At 40.8% G+C, this 23,665-nt stretch overlaps 1 protein-coding gene and 1 long non-coding RNA gene across 3 annotated transcripts; both read right to left on the reverse strand.

Moving 5' to 3' along the window:
* Window positions 1-2,730: 2,730 nt before the first annotated feature.
* Window positions 2,731-21,851, reverse strand: LOC117501309 (catenin beta-1-like). Of its 2 annotated transcripts, none has more exons than XM_034160155.1 (17): window positions 21,699-21,851; window positions 20,695-20,744; window positions 18,029-18,238; window positions 17,480-17,730; window positions 17,055-17,293; window positions 15,829-16,030; window positions 14,489-14,633; window positions 14,193-14,296; window positions 13,655-13,789; window positions 13,295-13,498; window positions 13,022-13,180; window positions 12,819-12,938; window positions 10,457-10,607; window positions 5,367-5,488; window positions 4,616-4,676; window positions 3,774-3,969; window positions 2,731-3,657 (listed from the first exon to the last, which is right to left on the reverse strand). In XM_034160155.1, the coding sequence occupies exons 2-16, from the start codon at window positions 20,705-20,707 to the stop codon at window positions 3,779-3,781; spliced, it is 2,307 nt and encodes a 768-aa protein (XP_034016046.1). In that variant the 5' UTR covers window positions 20,708-20,744; window positions 21,699-21,851; the 3' UTR covers window positions 2,731-3,657; window positions 3,774-3,778. The 2 variants fall into 2 exon arrangements, with proteins under 2 accessions (XP_034016046.1, XP_034016047.1); XM_034160156.1 differs by lacking the exon at window positions 21,699-21,851 and adding an exon at window positions 21,291-21,472.
* Window positions 11,199-11,730, reverse strand: LOC117501311. The gene is made up of 2 exons (XR_004558006.1): window positions 11,432-11,730; window positions 11,199-11,259 (listed from the first exon to the last, which is right to left on the reverse strand). It is a non-coding gene; the product is annotated as an uncharacterized LOC117501311 (long non-coding RNA).
* Window positions 21,852-23,665: the final 1,814 nt, after the last annotated feature.

Genomic DNA, 23,665 nt, shown 5'->3' on the forward strand with positions numbered 1-23,665 from the left:
CCAAGTGTTTTCTGACCGGCTAAAATTGATCTTCAAAATGGCGGCAGCAGCACGCGACACCACCCTGCACATTACCTGTGACATCACGTGCAAGGCCTCTTGCAAATGTGCACAAGAACATTTTCTGTTTTATAAAAGAAAAAAAAATTAAACAGCATTTTTATGGAAGTAGATTATTAACTTGTAGACTCAGTTAGATGGAAACACATACAATAGTTAATAGCTATTTTTCAGACGTTTTTTGTGTGTTATAAAAACGTCTTGATTTCATGAATTTGTCAGGTATGTATTTCCAAATCAGGTTTACACATTTGATAAACAGGAAAGCTGCACATCCACAAAATACACTGAACAAAAATATAAATGCAAGAATTCTGTTTTTCTCCCATTTTCATGATCTGAACTCAAAGTTCTAAAACATTTTCTATACACACAAAAGGCCTATTTCTTGTTCATAAATCTGTCTACATCTGTGTCAGTGAGCATTTCTCCTTTGCTAAGATAATCCCTCCCACTTCACAGGTGTGGCATATCAAAATGTTGATTAGACAGCATGATTATTGCAGAGGTGTGCCTTAGGCTGGTCACAATAAAAGGCCACTCTGAAATGTTCAGTTGTATCACACAATGCCACAGATGTCGCACGAGGGAGTGTGTTAATTGGCATGCTGACTGCAAGAATGTTCAGCATAACTGACTTGAGTGGGCGAACGTTCACATTCAATGGCATCTGGCTGCTGATCAACTCTATGCAAAGATGTGTTGCACTGCATGAGGTAAATGGTGGTCACACCAGATACTGACCATTTTTCTGACCAAAACAAAACTGCACATTTCAGAGTGGCCTTTTATTGTGGCCAGCCTAAGGCACACCTGTGCAATAATCATTCTAATCAGCATCTTGATATGCCACACCTGTGAGGTGGAATGGCTCATCTCAGCAAAAGAGAAGTGCTCACTAACAGATTTGTGAACAATATTTGAGAGAAACAGGTTTTAGTGTATATGTTTATATTTTTGTTCAGTGTACATCATCAGGGGCTATATAATTAAATGTTAAGCAATACCCATGGGGGGGGGGGGGGGTGTTATCTTTTTAAGTAGTGAGTGATCAGGATGACAATACATCAAAGAAACATCACACAAGCCTTCAGTAGTCAGTCATTTCATGTCTCAAAATCAGACTTTGTGAAAGCTTCTTTTGAAGCCTTTGAACATGCCATCAAGAAGAGTCTGAAGCCCTTGAAGTTATTTGAAATGCTTAATCACTTGAATGCACCTTCAGGCTGCTCCTTTCAGATATTTGCTGATTGAAGCCGCTGCTTTTCTTCTGTCTGTGCTTTAATACACAAGAGCAGGAACCCTGGACCGTGAGAATACACTCAGTCACCATCATGACTGCCGGCATGTACACATCGTCACAACAAAACTAACTACAAATTAGACTGATATTTTAAGAGAGGGTCGACTTTTTAAACACTTTGTTATATCCTCCAAGGCCATCACAAAATCAGTGTTTATTTATTTGTCTGTCTTTTAGTAGGATTACATCAAAACTACTGCACAGATTTTGATGAAATCTTCACCACAGATGGGTATTAGCAGATGGAAGACCATTAAATTTTGGAAGTGATCCAGTGTCGCAGACTGAACTGAAACATGTCTCAAACACGTTGGAAACCGGTGTAAACTGTGCCCAGCTTCCTGCAAGTGCGCAAAGAAAATTTTGAAATGTTCAAAATCTCCATTACACATTAATGACGCAAACTCCCAAGTGAACATTGCGCAAACAATTCAGAAACACTGAGTGCGAGTGACTGTCAGCGCACTGCATCAGAGCACAGCTCGACTGAACGATTACGAGATGTTAAATCTGCCACATACTTTTACAGCTGTAAACAAAAAGAAAAGTACATGCAACTGTTTTACCAAGCCATGACAATGTAACATGACAAATTATCTTTTTAGACGGCTCCAAACTAATTTTTAGAGGGGGACCATTCGGCCGGTGAGACCAGATTTCACTTTATATAGGCTTTGAAGGATTACATCAACACTACTTCACAGATTCTCAACAAATTTGTACCAGAGATGGATATTAAGGCGACTCCACTGAATTTTGGTGGTAATCCAAATCAGTAGAGGTCAGAAATTTGATTGCTCTTGTTTATTTGTGTACATCTCAATCATCATCTGATCTTGACATGCTAAACCTTTTTTTTTTTTTTTAAAGCTAAATTCATAATTACTGATTCTTGGTAGTGTCATTTTATGTGATTTTTGACTGGATTGAGGAACTACTGTTTTTTTTTTTTAATGTAAGTCCTAACTCAGTGCACAGCATCATTGGACTACACGTTACAGTGGAACACCAAAATGTAAGTCCCTTTTCTGTTGTTTATAAATTAATAAAATATCAAATGACAAGTATCTGTTTTAACCGTTATATAAAACAAATAATGAATGTTTTTACATTCTTTCAAAGCAACAAATATTTAATCTAGTGAAAGCTGAAACATACAATTCAACGAGGCAAAGCCGAGTTGAATTGTATGTTTCAGCTTTCACCTCATGAAATATTCGTACTACTGAACTCAAACATTCATTATTTGTATACTGTTTGGTTAGCTGTGCATCATAGCAAAAACCAAATCCTCTTCCCCCATGTAGTCACCTTCTGAGACTCTGTCCAGAGACCTTTCAGCACAGAAGAATAAACGACAGACTGAATCAAATACAATGCCACTTTATTGTTCAGCCGTGTCATAACCTCGTCTCCAAAACAAGCACAGCAGGACTACAACTGGTTTATCAACCGAGCTACCTTTGATAGCACATAAAACTGGGTTTTATTAGACCACCAATGATAGCGATAAAGACTTTCTATCACACGTCCAATGATAGCATACAAAATAGTTGATAACCTACGGTGATACTGTATATAAAACACGTCTCTAGATTTCTCCCCAACCCCACCCTCAGCTTTAACAGTTAACCCCTTTAGAACATTTGTGACACTGGACATTTTATGCTTAAACAAGCACATATTAAAGAATGCATAATTCTCCATTTTGAGATTATATATATATATATATATAAAAAAAACTACACAATGTTACACTTTAAGTCAGAGTACAATTCAACTGATTATTAGTGTTCTACACATTCGGCCATAAACCAAAGGAACATTGTATAATATCACTATAACTTAACACTACATATAATATACGTTGTTTAAAAAAAAAAAAATTACAAGTGATTAGCAATTAAAGAGAAATGAAGATGGCTAGTACAAAGGCAAGCTGGGTCAGTACCATAACAGAGAATGAGTAATACAAAAAGAAATTAAAAAAAAAAAGGGAACAAAAACTGATAATACAGGCAAGGCTAAAACATGTTTCCAACTTTAAGATTCACCGCATGTGCACTTATTTAGATAACCTGCTCCAAAACCTCCATTGTGCAATTTTAATTCCTCTCTTATTCCAGGTTCAACTTGCTTAAACATTCCAATGGAAACCAGCTCTTGTTTTCTTGTGTCAGGCACTTTCCATGACCCCTTACTTCTTTCTATACGTTCAACATCTCTACAGGCCAATCATAATGCTCCTTCAGATGATCTGGGCCAATCACAATGCAGGTTCTTTTCAAATAAAACTGCAAAAAAATACCAAGGCCAAAGAAAAGTGCATAAGCGTGGTGCCATTTATAGCAGTGATTTCTTTATTGTGTGGGTTCACTTTAACTTAGTGTGAAGGTTATGTCTCTCTCACCAATCCTACAGGTCGGTGTCAAACCAGGCCAGCTGGTTACTGTCCATCAGGTCCTGGGTGTGGCCGAGGTCTGGCAAAGGATCAGTGCTGTGGCCCAGGTCTGGCAGTGTGTCTGCGTGGTAATCAGCACCTTCCATCATTGGATCCAACAGGGTGTCCTGGCCATAGGCTGCTGGGTAGGTACGGTAGGCTCCATCTGAAATTATTAATAAAAAAGCAATGACAAAACTGGTCCAAATAGGATACAATCACTCAGAACTGTTTGTTAATAGCAACTACTTAGTTCTATAAATGATCAGCAGTTGCCAAAAGAAAACAGTCTTAGAATGAGGTAAAGGTTATGTTACCACTGCATGGGTGTTCATAGAGGCACCTTGGATCTCTGCTTCATCCAGCTTCAGAGGGTAGACTATAGTTGACTGACATCACCACCTCAATTACTGCTATGGTGGAATTCTTTATACCATTTAATTGAATATTCTGCATCACAACTGAGCAAACAGCTAATCAACCAGTACTTCTTATTTTGCTTTTTGATAATGACAATAAAATGTACATAAAACACAAATTATTAAGTACTGAGGATAATACAATAAAGCAATATTATTTCCATTGCAGTTATTGATATGTGGATTTTTGCACAAGAGTTCACGTCACGATTAATTTAACAGGTTCATGAAACATCCTTGTGTCCAGAGAAAATATATTCTAAATGGACAGCTAGAATTTATTAATGTATTACTCACACACACACACGATCAAATACGATAAGCAAAAGATAATGAATTCTCAAACAAAAGAGGCAACGAAGAGTGTGGATTTAATTTGTTAAATGTACTCACCATCCTGTCTGTAAGCCAAAGGGTCTCCCTGAGCTCCCATATCCAGGCCCAGGTCTCCAGTCTAAACCAGACAACAACAATTACTGCAGTCTGATAAATGCACCCTATGAAGACAAGTACCGGGATGTGTCTGTGCCCTAAAATGACCAAAAGGCAAATTTCATCCAAAATGAGGCACATCCAGAACAAGAAAGAGTTGCAGTTCCTTGACAGGCCACTTTGGCTCCAAAACGGAGCTGACTGCTATGTTAAAATGTCTAACTTTAGAGCTTAAAAAACATGTTTACAGCCTGGTACAAGACCGTGCTCATCTTTTCTGAGCATTTTATTTTAAATATCTGTAATATGGTTTGTTGTGTGGCCAATTGTCCTAACAGTTCATCTAAGAAATCTGTGCGCCAGTATTTCCAGGTCACTGATTTTTGTATGCTAACAGCATTAGCACTTTCGGCAGCCATCAGTAGCATGATTACGTTGGGTCCTGAATAATAATGAAATAATATGCCCACACCATAGCGAGGTGTAATTCTCAGGAAAAAAAAAAGTTACACAAAGCCTATGAAACGGTTTTTGAATTAAAAAAAAAAAAAATTACACAGTAACAGCTAAACATTTGTTTACAGACATCACACCGGTACTGAAAATCATTAACTATATTTACAGCATATACACTAATAACAATAATAAGCCACATTAAAAAAAAATCCCGCTTTTATTAATACGTTTAAAGATTACTATGCATCATGTATACCTCATTCCACGCCATAGGCTCAGTTCTGAACAAAGAGCTGGTCAGCTCCACTGATAGTCGTTTCTTGTAGTCCTGGGGCTTGTCCTCAGACATGCGGAACAGGACGGCTGCCGCATAAGTTGCTGCAAAACACAATGCACAGCACATTGTCACATAGATGAGCTTGGACACGAGCACATTAGCTGGTACACATAGCACATAGATCAACTTACTGTTCAATGCATGTGTGCTGAGCTTTTTAACCACCTAAAATTTTAACCTTTATCAGCCCAACCCGAGTAACACTTTTAGTTTGTACGGAAAGTGATTTATACCACCAAGTCCTATTAAAGCAAACAAACCTACCTCAATTAGATGGTGATTCAGTCACCTTATTTTATATGAACATGTATGAAAAATGAAAACAATTACATGCTTGTCCCACATGCTACAGGTTGTCTTGGAAAATTATGGAACTGTACATCATGTCAGGTAGTATATACACTATTAATTTCTGGGGAAAATGTGAAACAATTTCATGTGAAGGTGGCAAGGTGACTTAGTGGTTTGTACTGTTGCCTCAGAGCAAGAAGGTCATGGAATCACTTCCTAAATGGGCCTTTCTGTGAGGAGTGTGCACGTTCTCCGTGTTTGCGCAGAGTCCTTCTGGCTTCCACACACTTCCAAAGAAACAAAGGCTAGGTGGACACTTGAAATTGAATGTAGGTGTGCATGCGAGTGTGACTGAGTTTGTCCATCTACACGTGGCCCCACGACTGGCATCCCATTTAGGGTGTACCTCGCCCCTATGATTGCTGGGATAGGGTCCAGCTCCATGACATTTGATTGGAGTAAGTGGGTACAGAAAATGAATGAATTTTAGGTGATCAGTGGAAAAAAAGTGGTCTGACTGTTTTATCCAATAGCTCTGCCAAAAGTGTGATTACAGACTCATTTGCACATTTTACAAAGAAACTTTACATTGAAATCACATCATGTTCAATAATGTCGCCAAAGGAAAATTCTGACATTTTTGTTAACCTGAGCCCTGTTTTTGTTTTGTGTTAAATACCTCACTTAGAGATGAGATTGTAATCAAATCACTTCAATATTTAGTTTGTTAAAACAGGGGAAGTGTACGGGGCAAACAGAAGACATTGCAAAAAAATACTTCCCCTGGCCACTGAATATGCAAAAATATCATTAGACTGTCAGGAAGCATGGAGTGTTTAGCTGCCAAGGTACATGTGCATATTCATCACAGTAAATGTAAAGAAATATAAGAAAAATTAAGTTACTATAGCATGTTTCCAACAAAGAAGAAGTATAGTTTTAAACTCACGGCCAAATATTTGGATAATTTTCAGAGTACGGTTGCCCAAATTTATTTGAACGAAATATTGAGCAACAGTTGCCAACTAGCGCACACAGAACCCACCACTAAACACTTTCAGGTCTAACTGTTGCTAAAGGATGTGATGTGATGAAATCAGGTAGGCAGAACAGAAGCAGTGATTTAAAAAAAAAAAAAAAACCCCACACACACAAAACACAAATTGAGGGGAAAGTTAGGATTTGAAATTAGTTTTGTTTATCACGTTTTTTCATGAACGTAAATTTTTCATGTGTCTAGAAAGAAAAATGCATACAGGGCAGCAGGTCTGCACACATGAACCTCTGCAGCTAAACACTCCAAGCTTCCCTACACGGCAAATGTAAACAAGAGTCATCAGGAGATGACATATACCCTCAGTCCCCACAAATCAACAATACAAAGTGTCAGGGAAAATCACCCCATACACCCTTATGCTAAATATGAATGAAACTGGATCTTGAGATATCCAGGGATGAGATTTTCAGAGGAAAATAAGCCAGGGTCCAGAGGCCGCAGGCCCCGGCGGGAGCCCTGGCCAGGGGGTCTGAAGCCAAAGCATTTTTGCTGTTTTAAAACATGTAAACTGCACTAAAATTATATTAAAAACTACTATAAATGCCAGGTGTTCATATCAATAATTCAAACTGTAAACCCTTACTAAGACCATCTACTGTACATGTGTATTTTTGTGAACAAAATATTTTTTCATAACTAGACTTACTTGATTTTCAGCATGGCACACTTGTCAACAAACATACATGTATATCCTCAAATACATGTACATGTATAATCCAATGTTCTATGTCCATTGAATAGTCAGACCATATAAGGTTTATATTTAGTCGATGTGATCTCCACCTATAACAGTCATCACGTGTATATATGTATATATAATTACAATGTTCTAGCACATTACAATAACGTCAAAACGTCTGTTTACATAATCCACTGACTGTGTGTGTGTGTGTGTGTGCGCAACACCGAAGAAAGGGCGGGAGAAACGCATATATAACCTTTGCGCTGACTGGGCAAAAGCTTTGTAATAACCAATGAAAACGTGCGCAAGTAATAGCGTCGACTGCGCTTCGATACGTCTCGGTTTTTATGATTTGTTGGAGGGAAAACTACTGAATATTGGAAGTTGAAAGACTACACAGTTGCCTCCCTTACACTACATGCTCATTGTGCACCTACTTCATACTGGTCACTGATCAGCACAGCGTTACTTCCGCGTTCGGCTGACTGACGGACTGATTGAACTTGCTGCGTCGGCGATAACAAAGACCACTCAGTGTTCTGAATAGATGACAATTTTATTAAACAAAGGGGCCTGTCACAGTGGCGTATTCTATCAGACTCCTTAAAATAAAATAAACCCGCTCTTTCACGCGCACGCTCTCCCTCCTTCACTCTCTCTCTCTCTCTCTGTGTGTCTAATCAGCTGCGACTCTTTAAAATAAACGCGCACTCGCTACATGGCGGTGCGCTCATCAAACACCCTGATCGATCAGTCTGATCAAAGCTGAAAAGAGTTGTGACTCTAAAATAAACTCGCACTCGCTGCATAAAAAAAAAATAATAATAATGTTAAATGACTGTTTTTGAGCCACACCACACCATGCAGCAGAGCGCACTTCCACAGAGGCAGAAAATAGCACTGAAACTGGTGCATCATGGCACACACGACTGTGTGCACACATTAAAACGCAAACACACGCAGCTGCAAGTATGAACGAACACTTAAAGGATGAGTACGCGCGTATTTCGGCCATATTTAAATGAAACAACGCTGCAATGAGCAGCTCTACGAATACGCCACTGAAAGCCCCTAAAGGTACTCCTGGCATTAATTTTTTTTTGCATTCTTACCCCCACCCCCTAAAATTTTCTCAACGGATTTGGCCTCAAGTAATAAAGAAAAGAAAAGAAAAAAAACATGGGGGGAGGGGGGACAAAATTGTCATTTAAGTCTGAGGAAGATCCTGCTGCCGTGCCTTCCCTTATCCATGACACCACAGATCCGCTTAAGATCCTGGATGGCAACCACCCATGCAGACAGTCGGTCTATCCCCACATCTGTAAAATAACCTATTTGCCACAGCCACATGAAGTGTGGGCACCCCCCTTGGCTTTTTCCAGCCAAGTTGTCACTCAAGCACCTGTGGCATCAAGCACCACATGGCCAAAATGTCAAAGCTGAGGCTGCCTAAAATGCAAGTAATACTCATCTTAAGCCTGGTTCACACGACAGGATTTTAAAATTATCTTTAGGTTTCCAAAACCTGAGAGACCACACATGTGAAGATAAAAAAATCATGGATCTAACAGGTTTGGTCGTACAGTGTGTGGTGTTCAGCCACACGGTAATAACACCACCACACACGAACAGATTTAACACACGAACATTTACAGTTCAGACAGGAAATCTCGCCAAAATCTCTCGAGATTAAACGTGACTTCAGAGTAAACAAACAGAGGTACTTTGTGGACTATTTAAAACAGAGGGAAAAATGGTAAAAAAAAAAAAAAAAGGAAAAGGAAAGGTGTTCTTTAAAGAAGTGGAGACAGCGCGACCACCGGACTTTCTGGTAAGTCAGAAGAGCTGTTTTGATTTTATTTTCCGCTCCGTGCGTCTGTCACCTCGCTTTCTGATTGGCGCTCTTAACCCACCACACAACAGGAATATCTGATAAGATTATCTTTGACGTCATCACGATTGTCGGGGCGTCCTTAAGATTGTCGGAAGGGGAAGATTGGGTCCAATATCGGCCTAATTATCCTGCCGTGTGAACCCGGCTTTAGCCTCCCCAAGTTGAAAACATTTGTATTTACACTGCATTTAAATGACTACTACATTTTTTTTACTGAGCCTAGGTCAGTGTAAAGATTAAAGCCTGGTTTCATTTATGCACATTAGCGTTGTGACCCAACATGCACAGACTGTTGTGTGTCTGCTCCCCTTTACAGTTTTTCCACTGTTAATAGTGGCACATACAATTCCAGAAAGTGCAGCATAGTAGCCCAGAAAGAGGAACTATGAGTTTTCAGCCTGCAAGTACAGCATCCAATTTCAATGTCATAAAACTCATTTGCATGTTTTAATATAAACATCCATTTCCTAAACCCACAATGTTTTAATATAGCTATCCAACTCTTTCATTTTTTCCATTATTCTGTCACAGTTCAGGCCCACCATGTAACAGAGATGACAGCAGCAGTGCATAACAGCACGTCAAAAAGCCTCTGCATCACCAGATTACCCATAATTCTTTTGTTTATATCTGCCAGAAGTGACACAGACATGCAATAGCAGAGGACTAAATACTGGCCTTAAATCATTAAGGAATGCATTGTTGACAAAGTCACAGACATGAGTGCTGATGCAGCAAAGAACAAAACTAACATTCTGAGAGAGCCAACAGTCTGAAACCAGCACGTAATAGGAGCAGAAGTTCTATATAATGCAACTGAGAAATCAGAAAACCCTGACTGACATGTCTAAGAGATGCAAGAGCTTATATAAACTGCCTGATGAGGGAATGAGCAGATAAATATAATCAAATACAGTCACGCCTTTGACTGCTTCTGCAACATGCAGCCATAATCATAACAGGAAAAAAAATGTGCATCTAACCCAAATCTAGAGTACTAATCAGAGGACAAATAGAAAAACACACTGAAAATGACAATTGCAATTACAAACATGTGGAGTCTCTTTTTATACAAACATACGCACCGACGCCCTCATTACGAGAGTGCAGGAGCTCAGTGAGTGGTGCAGTGGCTCCCTCAGCTTCGATTGCCTCAGCAGCTTCCTTGTCCTGAGCCAGTTCACACAGCACACCTGCTGCTACACGCTGGATATTCTCTACTGGAGAATATAGCAACTGGAGTACATGGCATGCAGAAAAATAAATAAATAAATAAGACAGAGATAATAAGGGTCTAATATACTTTTGCTGTCAAAAACACGATCCCGCATTATTATCACTTACTGAGGCGTTGCTGGGCCGGTAGCTTAGATTTACATTTACACTACCTGTCCATACCTGCCCGCAGTAACGGGCGGGTATCCCAATACAAGTGATGACGTTTTAGCACGCGGAAGTCAAGAACTGTCCACAGACGATAACATGAAAAGGCGAGAAGTGTGTGTGTTGGTCCCAATATGGATATTCCGGATGAATTCATCATGGATAGTATGACAATGAACAGCAGCCAAAGCAGCCAGCTTGATGAGGACGCCCTGGCGAATTTGGAGAGCAGCGCGGTACCAGCCAACACAACAAAAGTTAAAGTGAGCCAACTTTTTATGTACGCGTTTGCTGGGTGTAGTGCATTTTGAAATAACATTAAATACTGTTAACGTGATTCCACGTGTTGTGTATCTCAGTGTGCTGTCCTCACTCTGAAGTATCAAGTTTTCACCAGCTAGACAGCGAGTTAACGACGCTTCAAATAATCAGACTTTATATCCCTTTGTGCTGGTTTATTTGTAGAATGGCCTCTGACCACTGCCCTCTTTAGGCCGTCTTAAAACTAAAGGAAATACAAAATATACAAAAGATGTTAGCTATCTCACGTAGCAAACTAGCTCTTTACATGCTAATCGTAGGCTAGCACAATAGCTTGCTCACGACTCAACAGAAACATACAAATTTGTGCATATTTTACACAGAACAAAAAGAAAATTATGATTCTGTCTTATCACAATACTTACGGACAAATCTTGTTCAAGGCAACAACGTTATAAGTTAACATCGGCTCAACACATGAACAACCCGGAGCTGTGTACCACCATCTTGGATTCTTCTTCTTTCCTTCCACTATCAACAAAACACTAATGCTAAGCAACCACCAGAGGGCGATCCAGGGCAGCGTACAAAACCACATCACTCAGCTGAACTTATAAAGGGCAGAATACTCATAAGTGCTAATAATGCAAATAACATGCAGTTGTCGTGTGGTATGCATTTTCAGAGGCCCGACGTCCATGCCCAAAATGACAGATATTCGCCCGAGTTAGACATGGCATGGATGTCGGGCCTCTGAAAATGCATACCGCCCTCCAAAAGCATGTTATTGTATTAATATGAGTGCTGCAGAGATTTAAAATATACCGTATTTTCCGCACCATAAGGCACACCTAAAAGCCTTAAATTTTCACAAAAATCGGCCATGCGCCCTATAATCCGGTGCACCTTATGTGCGCACTGAATTCCAAAATCTGTAAAAACGACTGACGTTGTCTTTGATCGTCGGAATATCGGACCATTTCCCGCTGACACAAGGACGTAATACGTAAAGTATGTACGCTAGCAGCGTAGAGTACATACCCTGGCAGCGATAAACCAATCGGAGAACATTACGTAATACGTAAAGTACATACGCTGGTAGCGTAGAGTACGTACGCTGCCAGCGATAAACCAATCAGAGAAGAGTCCGTGAGTCTGTGTTACGTACACTTACCTCCGCCACTCCTCCGGTAGTTACCGTATACTACAGGTATCCTGCAAAACAACGTTTGTCTAAGGACCCCCGAAAATAGCGCCAGCGAAGAGACATGCTTACGAGGCACAATTCAAACTGCAGGCTATCAGTTACGCGGTTGTTAATGGGAATAGAGCAGCTGCGAGAGGAAACAAGAAAATGAACTGCACCAAATTAAAAAGACCAAACGGAGTTTCCGCAGAAACAAAGCGAGGTGGCCACAGCTAGAAGACCAACTGTTCAATTCAGACTTCGATGGATTTGTGACAGAACTGTAATAAAAATAATGTGAGTACCATATTGTTAAATACCGGTAGTTCAAAGTTGTTAAAAAGTTCAAATAAACTCACCGTTTTGCTTCCGTGACTTTTTTTTTTTTTTTGTAGACTATATGTTTTAGCGTGCGCCTTTTGTAAGGGTTAAGTTCCCTCTAATTGAGGGCGCACCTTATAATCCGGTGCGCCTTTTGTAAGGGTTAAGTACCCGCTAATTGAGGGCGCGTCTTATAATCCGGTGCGCCTTATGGTGCAGAAAATACGGTAGTTATATAGGACTGTATGGTTTAGCCCATTTAAGAATAGTCAACAAGAAATGCCTTGCCAGTTTACCTGAACAAAGAGTGGAATGGTATTAAGCCCTCTGATGACAATTCTGTTGTGCACATCCCGGGCCAGGATGTGCAGAGCCCCTGTGCAGCCTTCCACTATTTCCTCCATACGGACTCCCTCCTATTCATTTGAAAGCAGAAGAAGTCAATGAGATGAACAAATTCTCAAACAGAGGTTATGTTTATGTTAATTTGGTTACACACCACAAACTGCTGCTGGTTGCCTCCCATACTAGTGCGCCTCTGAGTGTCCTGGTGAGCCCGGACAAGCAGCTGAACTAGACGGGGGATGGCTCCCTGCTCCCTCAGGGCACTGTGGTTAGCAGGGCAAAGAGCCAGGTTGCGAATAAGCCCAACCGTAGCCTAGACAAGATAGGAGAAAATAAATAAAACCCCTTTCAAGTTAATATTGTTCCTCTCTCATTTCCGGACATCAGAAAAGTACATGTGAGGACATTTATAGTAAACAATCAAGACCTTGATTAGTGGCCAGTGGGATGGAGGATGCAGTAGCTTGACCACAACAGGCAGGCCATAATGAAGGCGCACAGCATTCTGGGCCATTTCAGCATCCTGGTGGCGAGAGGTGAGATGACGTAGCGCACAAACGGCTGGCTCTGTGATGTCCTCTCTGTCACCAGCCCGAAGGACTGTTCGCACCAGAGCCTCAATGCCACCAACCTAATGCAACAAGACATTTAAGTATTACCACGTACAAAGAAGAAAAAAAAAATAAAAAATCACATTACACTACCAAGCTACCAGAAATGCACAATACCACACCCACCCACACACACACACAATTTTAAACCACCAGTGTTTCCCAAAAGGCATTACCTGGCAAACCATGAGTTTGTTACTGTAGTTGTTGCAGGTCAGGTTGGAGAGAATGCCAGCAGCACATGTCACTACATTGATGTCATCACTGCCCAGCAACTGGACCAGAGTACCGAGGAGACCCTCCATTCCCTCCTGGAGAGACCGAGGGGTGGGAATGAATGAAAGAAAGAAAAACAAAAGATGAAAAACAGCAGTGTCCATTCTTAGCGTTTCTCTCATACAATGTAAACTATCCAAACACTATAAAATGGTAAACTATAAAGTTAAGTGGCTCTGAAGCCTCAAAATCCAAATCATCTTTTTTCTTTAACAGTTATTCTATACTATAGTGAGAGGAGGAGATACACAACACATGCAAAAATCTCCCAGATTGGAAACTAACTGAGGAATGCAGTATGTATTCTGTACTGTAACTTTTACAACAAAGCAGCCACTTCTAATGTGATTAAACAGCTGAAATGACACTATATGCCAATGTCATCCATTCTGAAGACTGAACTCAGAAACAAACAAGACATTACCAAGCAAGAGATACCTGTTTAGTGGCAGCATCTGAAAGGTTCCTCAGAGTCCAAAGGCAATTCTGGACAAGACGCTGACTAGGATCTGTCAGGTGGAGTCCCAACGCCTGCATACCTCCTACACATACACAAGACAAAGCAAACATAAGCCACCTTACACCTCTTAACATGCCACAAGTACTTCTTTAATATAGCTAAAGCAGCTGCAAAGAGTCCCACAATTGTATGACCATGCAAGCCTGCATTTGTGATACATATCCCAGTGTACCAGGGGTCTATTCTATTTTAATATCATTGGCATTGCACGTACCAGCTTCTACAATGGCAGGCTTGTTGCTTGAGCAAACAGAAAGCACTTTGAGAACTCTGCTCGTAGTCCACAGCAGTTTCTCATATGTGAATGTCCTCATGATGTTGACCAGGGCCTGGGGACCACCACTGGCCAGAATGATGAGCTAAAATTGACAAGAAAGACAATGTACACATTGACTACAAAATATTACCAGTGAGAGCTTAAATTTTATGATGACATTTCCCGTTGTTGTGCAGGCCTGAGAGTTCACTGTACAAAAGCTGAGGGCTGCCAAGCCTGAAGATTTCTGAAAGTACCCCACTAAAACAAAGAGCTGCTGAAGACTTCTGCCCTTTCCTGCTGCGTTGCTGCAGGCAGTAAATTAAACATCACTGCTAATCACCTGTGTTTTTCTGAATGTGCTCGACACTAAAAGCATTATCATGTCAAAGCAGCTGCTAAACAGTCAAACAAACTGAAAATCCTTCTGTAATTTGGGTTACTGATGTTAACAAGTTAGGAGAGCTTTCCTAAAAACAGACATTATCAACAGAATTCTTCAAGAAGTTGTTTAGAAACACGAGATCCCCAAAATATATTCTACAACATGGAGAGCAAAGTACAATAAAACGGACAGTGGCCTAATATGGCGAGAAATGACACGAGTAAATTAGTAAAATCCTAAAACTGAAGACCACAAACTTAAAAAAAAAAAAAAAAAAAAGTCTTGGCAAGCGCCAAGGCTAGCATCAAGAAATTTAACACTTACCCAACTTTCTGCAAATGATACAGTGAATAAACTTGCAATTTGCAGAAAAAAAAAAACAATTAATCTGCATCGAAATAAATATTTTATATACGCAGCGTCCAGCGCAGTGTGCGTGGCAGCTGGTAGAACAAAGAACGGCGTCCAGCTATGAACACAGCAGGTGGGATCGTCACAACGACATCCGTGCTATTGCACGAAGCAAATGCACTCATGTAAATGGGCCTTTACACTGGTAATGAAAGACATGCTTTTGGATTATAAACTAAAAAATTCAACTTCTTAGAATAACTAAAAGAACAAGATAGTGGGGGTGGGGGGTGCTGCCGCCTTTGTGCATATGATCACCGTACCAGCATGTTGGTCCTAATCAAATAATTTTCATTCAGTCAAGAAACATGTTATGTCTGTGCACAAAAAGTACAAAGACACAAACAAAATCCTGGAGGGTGTTTAAACACCTGCTTCAATAGCATTAACTTTATCATTTAAGAAGACTCACAACACACACACATGAAGGGGTGACAGCTTTTCAACCTAGAAGAAGTTACTAAATGCTAACTGACAGAGTCATCAGTTCATATTCCAATACCTTGCTCTCCTGGTTGCCATAGGCCAAGATCTGCAGGCAGTCAGTTGTGATTGCCAGGAACTTGACGTTAGTATTAGACAACAAGGCCACCATCTTCTGCAGTCCTCCAGCTAGGCGAACTGCCATCTTGGCCCCTTCTTGATGCAGCAGCAGGTTGTGAAGTGTGGTGATGGCATAGAACAACACACTATCCACTGGTGAGCTGGGGACAAAAACAAATCAAGACAGACCAATTTAGCTATAAAGACGCTCAGCTCGTCAACAAATAAAAAGCTACACCATCGGAGGTTTCATCCAAGGGAACCAGTGTTAGTTTAACATGTCACCGTTTTCGATATTAAAAAGATCTGACAAGGCTGCTTGATGTTTTGCGGCTGGCTGGCTGCAACTGTTCGAAATGCAAAAATATTTGACTAGTTTTAACCTACCCGTGCGCTTGTTTACCTCAATAAGTATGTAACAACACTTAAAAACTTCTGATTATACAGTTGACATATTAACTTAGCCTGTTTTGGCGAAACACTGCACAGAATCATAAATCAATGTTTGTTACTTTACATTTACTGAGCTCAATAGGAACATATACAAAACACAGGAAAGAAGATTAAAAAAAATATATATATATAGAAAAATTCCAGAATGCCCCTTTAATACCAACTGATATACCACCTTTGTGTTGGTTTTTGTCAGAGCATTTGAAGAGTTAAGTCTGTGATGATCCACATATATTAATGCTGGGCTGACCATTCATGTACCATCAGATGAGCATCTCCTCAGCATGTGATTTCAAGGATGATCTCTTCCCCTCAACTCAGGAGATCACCTGAGTGAAAGCTCAGTACGCAGACCAGCACAATGTTGGCACTGTATTGCAGATGGTCAGCCAGCACTAGGGTCTGCTCCTTTCTCTGCCACTAACCAAGGCAGCCTCTACATTTGGAGTTGGTCCGCGGGCACCAGGCTGTGGCTGCGCACTGCTCCTAGTGGTTGGATTGTGTCTAACTGTAACTAGGATGGGTTAAATGCAGAGGAGAAATTACTCTATGTCCAATGACAGTGAAGGCCCTTTACACTTTAGGGGTTTATGCATGTCAATGACGTACCCATACGAATGAAAGTGTAATCAAAACAACGATGAAATTGGGGGGGGGGGGGGGGGGGAATTGCAGCCAAGTACACAAGACTGGAAAAGTCTTATGTGATGGGTGCAAGACAGTACGGCTCACCCCAACATCTTCACAAGTGCAGGAATTCCCCCAGACTTGAAGATTGCAAGGAGTCCCTCACGGTGGTGGGATAGATTGTGCAGGGTTCCAGCAGAGCAACGAGCCGTTTCAACATCACCAGTGTTCTGCATAGCACGGACAACTGCCGAAACCATTTGTGGTGAACGCATCAAAGCATGACGAGACGCCTCCTTCTTCGACAACTGATGCACCATTACAGCTGCCTTGTTCACAACAACCTAAACAGATACGACAGAAACACACAGATTAAGAAGGGGTGCAAACTGGGCTGCTAATAATGTACTCAAGTTTCTCAGTCCTCTTATGCCCATATGAATATATATGTCCATTAGTGTGTCAGTGAAACTGGTACATGTTTAAAGTACTGTAACCCATCATCAGAATTTATTCATTTGTACATATACCTGATCCTCGTCATTGAGCAGTTTGGTCAGCTCAGGGATAGCACGAGTGGCTAACTCTGCATCATCTTGGTAGTTAATGAGGTTGACCACAGCATGCTTCAACATTTGTGACGGTTCTGCCAAGCGCTGCACTGCAGTAGGGTGGGCAGCATCTAGCTGTGTGGGTGGGATCTGGATGCCTTCCTCCAAGGTCTCTGGGAACATGGCAGCACGTACCCGCTGGGCCCGAGTCATGGCATAACCCTCAATGTCTAAAAAAGAAATACTATCACATTTTAACCACCGACACCTCATCTGACAATTATTATTATTATTAATAATATAGACAAGGTCGGGTAGGATTACATGTATGTATGTACATACAGTTGGATTACTTGTAATCTGATTACTTTTGGATTACATTTCAAAGTAATCCTACCCAACTCTGATTATAGACACCGCTTTTCAGGCAAATACACCACTGAGGTGCAACAAATGCTGTATCCAATTCCGTTCTTTTAGTAAGTCAGGCACAGAAATACTTTCCCCACCTCTGATATTAACACATACCTGTAGCCTCAGGAGTAAAAGGTTGGTTGAACTCCCAGTCATACAGAGTTGGATCTTCCTCCTCTGCATCGGGGTTTCCTTTGCCACTCAGAGATGGTGCTGTGGTCGTGACTCCAGACTGAATGCCTGAGTCCAGGTAGGACTGCTGCTGCCACTGGCTCACTGCAGCCTTGCTGTCTCCCATTGCCATGTCCAACTCCATCAAATCAGCTACACAAATGTGAGAGAAATTGGAAAAAAAAAAAGGATTCAAGATTAGGAGAAACGGCAAACTTCACGTTAAAACATGCTTAAGTTTGTGTCTGCAATAAAAAAAAGAGAATAATCTTAAAAGATTTTACTAATCTTTATCGTAATGTGGAGAAGACATCTAATGCTAAGATATGGATATTGAGGGGGAAAAAAAGACAATGTTTAAGTGACAACATACAAGTAACACTGTACAAGATGAATTATTACAAGCATGCACTCATACAGGATTCTCTCCAGGATTTTTTTCACAGCATAGGGGCAACAACGTAGCCGTGTGATGAGCATTGCAGGCGCAAGTATTGTAGGACAGTCCAGAATTTCCCCCCTACCCCAAAAAATCTTGAAATTTATAAGCCTTTGAAACACTATTTCTTGCATTTTGATGGCCACTTTTGCTAAAAAAAAAAAAAAAAAAAGCTAGAGCTGGATCTTCCCTATGCTGCTTAAATGACAGGATAAGAGTCCAAATCACAGCGTAAGCCGGGGATCCAAATCACAACATAGGGCCCCCCCTACGCTCAACTACGCTGGCGAGAACCCTGTCATACATGAGTTTATGGCATGGAAGTTACTGTACAGATTATGTGTTAATGGAGAAAGAGTGTTTAAATGTGATCTAACTTTTAGAAAAGCTTACTTAATGGTGAAATGTTTGCCATAATCTTTTTTGTTTTTAACTGGCATGGAAAACCATGAGGAAACTGAGCATACTTTTTCAGTTATCCAGGTTAGAAAATGAACAAAGGTGTCCACCAATTCAATATTATAAAGAGACATTGAATGGAATCGTTTGCAGCTATAAGGAAAAACAATATCTTCAGTAATATTCTGCAATGCATGTTTATTTGGTCAAGGTACTTTCACAAAAGATATCAAAACACACTTAACTATTGTGTGAGACTAACACTACCAGTGTGTACATGTTGTAGGGTACTACTCTGTTAACTTTGCCCAGTTAGCTGACTGGCCAGCAATTCCATTTGTTGGAAGTAATGTTTGTAGGTTCCTTAGATCACTGACCATTGTGTTCATAAAGACTGATTCTGCTAGTTCTATTGTTTAATCAACCGGTTTGGTAACCGGTTTACATTTTGAGGCTTTTTTTTAATATTTAAACTCTTTGAACTACTTAAATGTGAGTATTTTCTGTTTTTTTTGTTGTTTTTTTTGCTAGCTGCTTTGATCCTATCTGGCAGCAAATTGAATATATTTAAGCTATGGGCGAAACAAGATATCCGAAGGAATCATCTTGGACTCTGGATAACACTGACAGAGTTTTAACCCCTTTTTTTTTGACAAATGTGGGCCTGACACCTAACTTTAAAAAAAAAAAATCATTCAATTAATAGCTCATTAAAATAATTGCCCTACTTTACTTTCTCTAAAAATAGTTCCTTTGCCTCTTTCTTCACGTTGCTCTTATCAGTGTCCATCCATGGGTCCCCCCCAACCCCCTCCTCTGTTGATTAGGCTTCTTGTTTGTCACAGTCACCATCACCATTGTTAATGTTTTGGCAGCGGCTATCCATATGTAGCCACATTCATATAATTATTTTGGTCTGCAGCATCTCTCTCAGTCAATATAGGTCACATGATCATGAGGCTACACAGCCTACTTGTACATGTATTTGCTGATACGTAGATCCCAAAACTACATTAATGACAACCATTAATCCTAAGAAGACTGCACTATGTACAAAATAGAATTTGAAATTATTAACACAGCTACATACAAATAGCCACTTCCTATTGTTTTGCATGCCCTAAAATATAGCAACCTCTACCCAGAACAATATCCTATTAACTAAGTTGCCCATTCTCTATACTGATGTCATCCTCAAAGTATAAATGTGGGATTCTTCTTAGATGTAAGTGTTTCGCTTGAAGGAGAAACATAAGATGCAACAAAAAAACAAGCCTATTGTCAGCACGGTGGTGTAGTGGTTAGCACTGATGCCTCACAGCAAAAAAGTTGTCGCTTCCCGCCCTTTCTGTGTGGAGTTTGTATATTCTCCCCCGTGTCCGCATGGGTTTCCTCCGGGTACGCCGGTTTCCTTCCACAATCAAAGAAATGCTTATTAATGAATGTGTATGAATGAGGTTGTAGTCGGAGGGGCCATAGGCGCAGAATGGCAGCCACACTTCTGTCAGTCTGCCCCAGGGCAGCTGTGGCTACACTAGTAGCTTACTACCACCAAGATGTGTCAATGTGCGAGTGATTGCATAACGCACTTTGTAAGTGCTTTAGCAATAATAAGGCACTCTATAAATCAATGTCACCATTATTATTATGGGTTAACGTAAGGTGCTCACCTTGCCTATTGGGTTACAGTATCCCATCTTTTTTTTTTTTTTCAACCAAAATTCTTATGAGGGATATATGTCATGAATTATTGTGCATTTTTTATACTTACACTGGGTAGCCATTATTCTCGCCTGCCCTCAGCCTGCACAGCAAATATGTCTGTTAAAAAAAAGGAAATAAGCACATGGGGGAAAAGAAGCCAACTTCACTCAACCTTGAGCTCTTGTTTGCCAAAGCCACGTCTAAACGTGACATGTGTTCCTGCTGCGTGGCGTGAAGAATAATAAAAACGTTGTCTGGTGCGCTGGCTCTGAGTCGGTCGCTTGTTTGGTTTGCTAACGCAACTGTGAGGGGAAACGCCGAGCCTCCACCACCAGCCGAAAGAGCAAAGCGGTGGGTATTTCCAGGCCAGCATGAACACAATTCACCATTCAGCAGCAAAAGAAACATCAAAGGCATATTTCTCTCCCTCCCCCTACAGCGGCCAAGTTCTGACCTCGCAGCTTGGGTGTCTAGCGAGACAAACTACCACCCTCCGCCCCACGATCACTTCCACGACTCCTCCTCTCATACTGGGTCCAACTGCGAGCACAATGGCCAAAGAAAACCCCGACCAAAAGTTTTAAATGTGTCATCACACAGGCCGTTTCTCAACGGCAAAAGATAACAGAGCTAATCAGCTAGCTAACAGGTTGGCTAGCTTACCTTGAAAGCTCACACGGGTAACCTAGCGAGCGTAGCTAACCTGCGAGCTAGTTAGCTAACATAAACAAACAACTTAAGGCTTCGTCAATCCAAAATTCTCAAGACTCGTCCCGAAACAGTCTCGATGGGAGCTGTAATGGGAATGAGTCCTTCCATTAACTAAATCGATACTTGCACACAAACCCCACGCCTTCTTTAAAATTCGATTTAACTAGCTTAGCATAGCTAGCCAGGACATATGAAAAGTAGTTCCAAGCGCCACCGTACAAAACCTGCCGTGCTGTCTTCCAAATCAGAAAACCCCACCGGAGCCCCCTCCCTATTAAAGATGATTTTCTTTAGCCGAACAGCCATTAACGCGCCGTAAATACCTTTTTATACAACACGTACTGAACACACAATGTTTACCAGAGTCAAGCTGCTCCCCCGTGGCTGTTTTCAGGACGATAGTTTTCCTTTCTTTCGGGTGAAAATAGGAAAAGGCAGCTTAGGTGAACCACCCGTAAAACACCGAAGCACACCCGCTGCTGCGCCACCGATGACACTTACGCCTGTAGGCGAAGGCCAAAAACTGGTATTCCGCCGCGTTCGAAAATATAGGGCGCATTTTTTTTCAATTATATATATTAATATTTGGATGACTGCAGTAGTATTGCATAGAGTAAAATGCACTCAATTAAAAGACCCACTGTAAAAATACATGTGTATATAGGCATGTTTTTAAAAAGATAGTTCTATTAAATAAATAAATAAATAAATAAATAAATATGGAATGAATAAAACCTGTAAGTATGCCACAACACAGAAAAGTATTAAAATATTATCTTGAACACACAAGAATGCAACATGCTTGTTTTACTGTGTGAAATAATAAGCAACCAATGGTGCAATTGAAATGGTGAAATTCATTTGTATTCTTAAACGGTGTATTTCAACATTTAATAAAGAATTAAAAAGAAAAAAGGAATAGGAGGCTATTCCCAGTGAGTAGGTGTCAAGGCGATGAATCTTTCGAAGAAAAAGCCGCTGACGACTGGATGTCTGTCGATCTCCTCGGAGAATCCTTGGGTATCCTTAGTGGCAAAGGAGTGGGTACTTAGTGAGTGTAAGATGAGGAGTATCACTTGTAGTGTGAGGGAATGTTATCTTTGACATTTTGTTCATGTGGCACATTTTTGGGGGGCATGATCCAGCACAGAGGTGCCTGAGTGTTGAGGACCCCAATAGCTGGAGATGGCCAGGGTGGGAGATGCCCACCTTTCACCTGGCTGTGGCAGATAGATGGATTCTTTTGAGATGTGGGGATGGACCAGTTGTCTGCCTGGGTTGTTGTCATCCAGGACCCAGGGCAGCTCCTTGGTGGTGCCTCTCTTTTAATTCATTTTATTAGGAAACGGAGCGGGCCGCAGGCTCAACTTTATCCAAATTCTGGGTCTTTAGGTGAAGCTTAGTGCTAGTGGCCGGCGATCAAATGGACTGCATTTATATAGCGCTTTTCCATCTGCATCAGACACTCAAAGCGCTTTACAGTTATGCCTCACATCCACCCCGATGTCAGGGTGCTGCCATACAAGGCGCTCACTACACAACGGGAGCAATAGGGGATAAAAGGCCTTGCCCAAGGTCCCTTAGTGATTTTCCAGTCAGGCGGTGATCACCTTAGTATTTTTTTTTCTTGTTTCTTAATGGTGGCAAATTATACTGTATTGTTTGTCTTTCTGATGCCTGATTGTTTTTTTTTTCTGTTTCCATCCAGAGATGGGTGTGGTGTCTGTTCTGGGAACCCTCCTGTCCTGTGCACCGGCAACATTTCCTATATGTTCATTTTGTGAATTGTTTTGTAATTTGTGTCTGTAACATGGCCCAAGCAGAGGGTCACCCCTTTGAGTCTGGTGTGCTTAAGGTTTCTTCCTCAGAGAGAGTTTTTCCTTACCACTGCTGCTCTGGGGTTAGTAAGGTTAGACCTTACTTGCGTAAAGCGCCTTGAGGCAATTTTGATGTGATCTGAAACTATATAAATGAAATAAATTGAAACTGAACTGAAATTGAAATTGGTGTGTCTGTGGCGAAGCTCGGGTCCAGCACATACTCTTTGACTTGACACAATTGATCACCCATTGCTGGAAAGAAGTCTGTGCACTACTTCAAAGTGGACCAATGGAAACTGTTACTATGATTAGCAGTATGGGTGGTCTGATAATTTTTTAAAAACTTTATTTCAATAAATCCTCGTCTGATATTCATCTAAATATGTCAAAGGACTAAAAGCAAATAGTTAGAATAGTTCAATTAATTTGAATGAAGTAATAAGGAAATAGGCTTGCAAATGGAAACACCCCCCCCCCCCCCAACTGACATAGAAAGGAAATCTTGTG

Source organism: Thalassophryne amazonica, chromosome 20, assembly GCF_902500255.1.
Source record: "Thalassophryne amazonica chromosome 20, fThaAma1.1, whole genome shotgun sequence".
NCBI classification, from domain to species: Eukaryota; Metazoa; Chordata; class Actinopteri; order Batrachoidiformes; family Batrachoididae; genus Thalassophryne; species Thalassophryne amazonica.